This window comes from Hemicordylus capensis, chromosome 4, assembly GCF_027244095.1.
Source record: "Hemicordylus capensis ecotype Gifberg chromosome 4, rHemCap1.1.pri, whole genome shotgun sequence".
In the NCBI taxonomy this organism is placed as follows: Eukaryota; Metazoa; Chordata; class Lepidosauria; order Squamata; family Cordylidae; genus Hemicordylus; species Hemicordylus capensis.
In genome coordinates, this window is record NC_069660.1 from 220535623 (window position 1) to 220541845 (window position 6223).

The window sequence follows — 6223 nt, forward strand, 5'->3', positions numbered from 1 at the left end:
CTTGAAAAGATCATCTGAGGGGGCTCTGCTCTGGGTGCCGACAATGAAGGAAGCTTGGTTGTCAGCTACATGGGACAGAGCCTTCTCTGTTGCTGCCCCCAGACTTTGGAATGCTCTCCTGGTGGCTATTCGCTCCTCAGTCTCCATCACAGCTTTTAGAAAGCAATGTGAAGACTTGGCTTTTTATTCAGGCTTTTATGTGATTGTCTCCATTGCTTCTTCTTTGTATATTGTATGGTTATGTATGTATTTAATTTTTTTAAAATTAGATCTGTTTTTATATGTTGGCATAATATTTTAATTGTGTAATTTTTATAGTCCTGTTTTAATTTTTTCTATGTGAACTGTCTTGTGATTGTTTTAATGAAAGGCGGTATATAAATTTAACAATAAATAAAATTTTAGTTGATCACCTGAATAAACATTCACTGATACTGTTACCATGTCAAAACTAGTCTAAGGAATTTAACATGGAGGTAATACATGATAAGATGAATACAGGTGGCCCCCATTATCCAGTTTCAGCACTTGTGGTTTCATGTATCTGCGGTTGGGCAATATATACCCAACCTTGTTATGAGCGGGAAGCAGTTTCACATATCTGCAATTTCAGCGTATGCAGTATAGCCCTCATATGGTCATGCTCTGCTCGTGGATTATGAGAGAAGTTTGGAGGAGGAGGATGGAGTGCTTTGGTCTGCATTGTTTGCGGTTTTTGTTCTTCTAACAACCATTTTGGGTAGTATTTGGTAGCCTTAGGGAGACATCGGGAGCCTTTAGCAGCCATTGTTCTGAAGCTTTTGGAGGTAATTTCTCCAATTTTGAAGCTATTTCTGAGGAGCCTTTGCAAACCTTTAGGAACCCTTGAGAGCCTTTTTTGAACCATTCCTGTGGAGCTTCTTTGAGATGGAGGAACTCCTCCAAACCCATCAGGAGAAGTTGACAGAGGAGGAATTGGAGGACATCATCCAGGCAGCTCCTGAGAGTGAAGAACTAGAGGAGAAAGAGGAGGTGCTCCCCATGCCCTTCCCCACAAAGGGGTTGTCGAAGATTCTGCAGCAGGAGGCTGCCTTGGCCAGCAAGGTCTTTGAACTTGATTCCCTGAGGGAGCACAGCATCAAATTCAAAAGGCAACTGGAGGCTGCAATCCTATAAGGACACCTACTGGGTTCTGCAAAGCAAGACCAAGCAAAGCACCATCATCTGCTACTTTGAATAGGTAGCCTAGCCACACCCAGCAGCACAGCTCCAGAGTCATCGGAAAGCGACACCCTCGCTTTCTATGGCTTCAAGAAGGAGGATGACAATGTCATTGAAGGTCTGCCTCTCCAGGGCCTTCTTCAGTGACCTGATCTGTGCGACAAGCAGAAGACTGGAGCTGGAGTGCTGTGAACTCCAGCACCACCGCAGTGCAGTGAGGTAACTCCTCTACTTTTGTTTAATTTAATTCAATTTAATTTTGTCCTGCCTGCCCAGCCAACCTTCCAACCAACCAGGCCAAGGGACTTGTGCTGATAAGAGCTGGACTTCAACTGTGGGGTGAAGAAACTTTACAATTACTCTTTATTGGGGGAGCTGGAGGTCATTGCTAGGGGAGCTGGAGAGTGGGAGAGCGAGAGAGCTAAGGTGGCCAAGGTACAGTGCTGTGTTGCATCCTTCTGCTATTTCTGCTTTTACCCTGTATTTTCGGGGGGGGGTCGTCATTTTCCTGGGCTCCAGAACCTAACCCCCCAATTCCCATTGACTTAAGGTTTCATTATCCGCAGTTGTAGGCCAGAACGGAACCCCCACAAATAACGAGGACCACCCATACAATGACATGAAAGCTACATGTAGAAATATAAGGCTGTAATCCATTACAATGAATGGCTGCTGTTTTCTTTCTGCCTGCCCCAGCAATTGCAATCAATCATCAGTCAATCAAACAGGCAAACTAAATGCTTTTAAAACAGTAATTTTGGAGAGAGAATACATTATACTTCAATTACATCATTTGTTCTGACAATATTTGGGAGGCCCTGCTCACATCCAAGAAACAAAGGCATTAGATTTTGAATATGTATCCAATTACATCTCTGTTTCTTACCACTAACGTTTAGATGCCAGAAAAACTTACTGTTGCCCAAGGTGGCATGTCAAAATAAACCCCTCTCTCTGTATAGCTGATATTCTTATCAAGTGATTTGTCCAATGAAGAAATCACACTTCTGTGATGGTGAGTTTTGGGCTGTTTGATTCTATTGAAATAAGATCATAATTGTTTAAAAAAATTGCTGATGGTACCATAAATCAGGATAAGTATTGTTAACCATTTATACCAGAGACAACCATAGAAGAATGGTATGTGAGTAAAATACAAAAATCAGAACAGTCAAATATTTATGATTCAAAGTTACAAGGCTTTTTCATAAGAACATTTGTAACTTTGATTATGACTTTCAACAATCTTTCAACAATCTTTCAACAATCAACAATATCCTTTTATATTATCAACATTTGACCCTTCTAGTTCTTTATTTCATGCAAATACTTACTACACTGGCATCCTTTGGGGATTTTAGTTTGTGAGACAAACTTCTTTTTTTGTGTCAATATTTTTTAAAAACATGGTTTATTGTTAAGGAAAAGATTGAAGAAAAAAGAAATAATTCAGAGAGGATGATTAAAAGTCATAAGGCAATTATAATATTGAAAAAACACATTAGGATGAATATTATACTGTAATATTGTTCTCAAACATTCTAAAATTGTGAAGTTTTCAACTAATGTGCCAGTTTCCTAGAGTAGTTTCTTGAGAAGCAAGTCAGTTTAATCATTAATGCGACATGCCAGCTTCTTCTAAACCAGTGAGAAAGTGTTGGCACCAATCTAAGTAGAAGAAAGGTCTATATGGGATCAGGTGGCATGGATAAATATTTTGAAAAAACTTCTTTTCATACCTAATGCAACCAGTCTATTAGCATATCCAATACTTTCTTCATCTAAAATGCAACAACTGTGGCTTTCCCCCTCACTTTTAAATGAAAGCTTTAGTTAGGCTGACTTGATTTAATAATATTACATAACAGTAACTTATAAAACCACTTCAGTTAGCTGTAGTGAATAGTACCTTGAAAGGGTTTATTATGAAAACAAATTTATTTTGCAAGGAGCACTGAGAGAATGATAAACCAAAAGCTTCAAGTATGTGAAAGTCTGGTGATAGAAGCTTAGAGAACAGCAGTGAGGATAATAAAGTCTCATCATTACATGGTACATTATATCCTCGGATACAACTTTCTGCATGTAGACTTTTCAGCCAATTTACAATATTTTAATACAATCAACAATTGCCTTTGTTTCCCAAGTGCCTAAAGGCCAATCCTTTGCAGATTAAATTAACTGGGGGAGAGGAGGGAATGTTTAGTATTCAAGATGGAAAAAACTGCAAGAAATGCTACAGATGTGGAGGGACCGCCTTTTTAGAATGAGCCCAATAGTAGTGTGTGGGGTTAGCTCTTGAAGGGACAGGGGAATAACAAACAAGGTGCATGGCCTGAATTGTATCTAATGGAATGATCATGGAAGATAATACAAATACAAAAATAATACATGTGAAGACAGCCCCTTTTATCCAGGCTTTTAGCCAATGAACTGTCCATTGCTCTTTTTAAACTTTTAATTGTATTCTGTTTTTACTGAATTGTGTTTATCTTTTTGTTAACCGCCCTGGTGTCTTAGGATGAAGTGTGGTATAAAAAAATAAATAAAATAAAATCTTGGAGGCTACTCAGACAATTAGCAAGTGAGTTTAATAGATGACTTCCTTACTTACATAGCAGTGTTTTTGTATTCATCTCTACATCGTATGTATAAAGGATTCTCAGGAATAAAACAGTCACTGAAGAAAAACATCAAAGAAATTATTGTAAGTACATAATTCTAAAAACTGAATAAATAAGACAACCCTCATCTCTTTCAGAACTCCCCATATGCTCATCTGCATTATCCTTAAACTCATTTTCTGTTATCTCAAAATGATTTGCTACTCAAAATGGATGTTAGAAATAAGTGGCTATTAAATGAACTTATAATACTGTCGGCATCTGCCAGCTGGACAGCTCACTGCAATTTGGACCAAAGTTTTAACAGAAAAAGTATTCTAATTCAAATGATCCAATCTTTGTGTGTCAGAGTAGTATGCCCTCCCACAGAGATTAATCCAGCACCTCACCTGGTCCCATACTCTAGCATTTGACTTGTTTGTTGAAAGATGTTATTTGATGAGAATGCCATGTCATCCACACCACCAATAAAGTATTCATGGAATTTGTCCACCAAAAATGGGGACTTTCTGGCATATATGGGATAAAGCTACAGAAACCAAAACATAACTTAATTAGTGGGATGTACAATCGAGATGCAGCATTAAAGAAAACTGCTTTTTAAAAAAATGTACTACCTTGGCAACAGTGAACAATTCGCCATACCTGAAAAAAAATGTGCAGAGTTTTTATTTATGTATGAGTTTTGTTTATTGTTGCTGTTAACAGTGGCTGACATCCAAACTAACTAAGCGGGGCAACACTGTATGTGTGCTACTTTTTAGTTGATCTCCCTTCCCTCTAAAGCCGACTGTGACTCCTGAAAATATGACCCCGAGGGGCACACCCGTATCCTTCTATGTCATGCTGCTGCTGGCTCAGGCTGCTGGTACTGGTGCCGTCCGTTCATCCCGCCACTGCCGCAAGTTGCAAATCAAACACAGAGACATGACAGAAAATGAAATATTTCTCATTTATTTAAACAAAAATGCTGCTGGAGGAATTTTGCCGCCGTAGACAGCTGCCTCTACTGTCTCTCCTTTAATCTGTCTATGATCGTGAGGGCTGGAGAAGATACAGTGGGAAAGAAAAGATCTGAGCCAGGAAGAATTTTTTTTTCCTCTTGGGTATGAACTCTCATAGGTAAACTGACTGGGGGGATCCCAGAGTGGGATCCCACTGGGCAGCCTCGCTTGCTAGCCCCTCCTGCCTTTCTGCTATTGGGCGGAGGAGGATGTGATGCGGCTGCTACTGGCTGTGAGAGGCATCTTTCCGCGCTCAGAGTAGAAGAACCTGGGAAGTGCTCGGCTGCCTCTGGGCGAGCGACTGGTGGGCGAGCCATTCCTCGCCCTGTGTCGTTCACCGCATGGCTTTGAGGTTGGGACACAGGGCTCTATGTTGTGTGCGCTTCTCCCTTACCATTGCCTCATGAGTCATGGGAGTCAGTAGCCTTGGCTTTGGTGACAGAGCTGAGTGAAGAGGATGGGTGGAGGGCAGAGGAGCTACGGCCATGGTGGGGCCTGGCTCTGATGACTGAAATATATTGCTGCCAGAGAGTTGGGATTGGCTTTGGGGCTGGGGGCGGCAAATTCCTTGCTGCCTACGGGTGGCAAAAAGGTTAATCCACCCCTGCTCACGATGTTCCTGCACTATCCTTCTTTTGTCCAGCCCATTCATAAAGAAGTTTCTCTCCAAGTCCAACATCTTCCTCACTTAGTAATGATGATCCAAATTGAGCAAACATGCAACTATCTATATGGACATTCTTCACTTATTCATGAAATAAAAACACAAATTGTCTGACTTACAATTGAAGAAGTTGCATATATGTGCAGTCAATAATCACATCTTCAGTTATGACTTCCTGGCCATAAAATTCCTCATAGATTGACAGTAAATCTTTGACAGGCACATACCTAAAACCAGTGTAAAGTATTAACACCAGAGCTTCTGATTTATGCTAATGAAGAGCTCACTGGCATAATAAAAATATCTGAAGCAATCCTTCACCTTTAAATTCCCTAGTTAATGTTGGAAAACACTGTGCATTAAGATGTGAGAAAAAGACACAATGCACAATGTGTACTGGCAGTGTATACAGAAAAAAGGCAAATTTTTCAGATAAAGGCAGCTAGCTTGGTTTTGCTCTCAAAGTAAAATCACCTAAATATCCAATGGCATCTTCACAAAATTAATATATTGTGATTGCAATCTTATGCACACTTACAAAAGACTAAGGGCAGGTACACCTAATCAAAGACACAGCATGAAACTGGGGTTAAACGGGGCTGAGGTTGGAACTCCAGTACACCCGAATTCATGAAATCAAACTTTTGGGCTGAATGTGACCTGCGGTTAGCCTCGCCAAACTCCAGTTTGAACTTTCGGTTTGCACAAAGGTTCACTGCCAAGATCTCTGG

The 6223-nt window shown here is 40.3% G+C and overlaps 1 protein-coding gene across 1 annotated transcript in view; it reads right to left on the reverse strand.

Annotated features, from left to right (window-relative positions):
• The window catches only part of GPLD1 (glycosylphosphatidylinositol specific phospholipase D1), a 62070-nt gene that overhangs the window by 29376 nt on the left and 26471 nt on the right, over positions 1–6223 (reverse strand). The window contains 5 exon segments of the mRNA XM_053246901.1: positions 2117–2237; positions 3815–3880; positions 4214–4353; positions 4442–4469; positions 5612–5719. Of these exon segments, the coding sequence (XP_053102876.1) occupies positions 2117–2237; positions 3815–3880; positions 4214–4353; positions 4442–4469; positions 5612–5719 (463 nt within the window).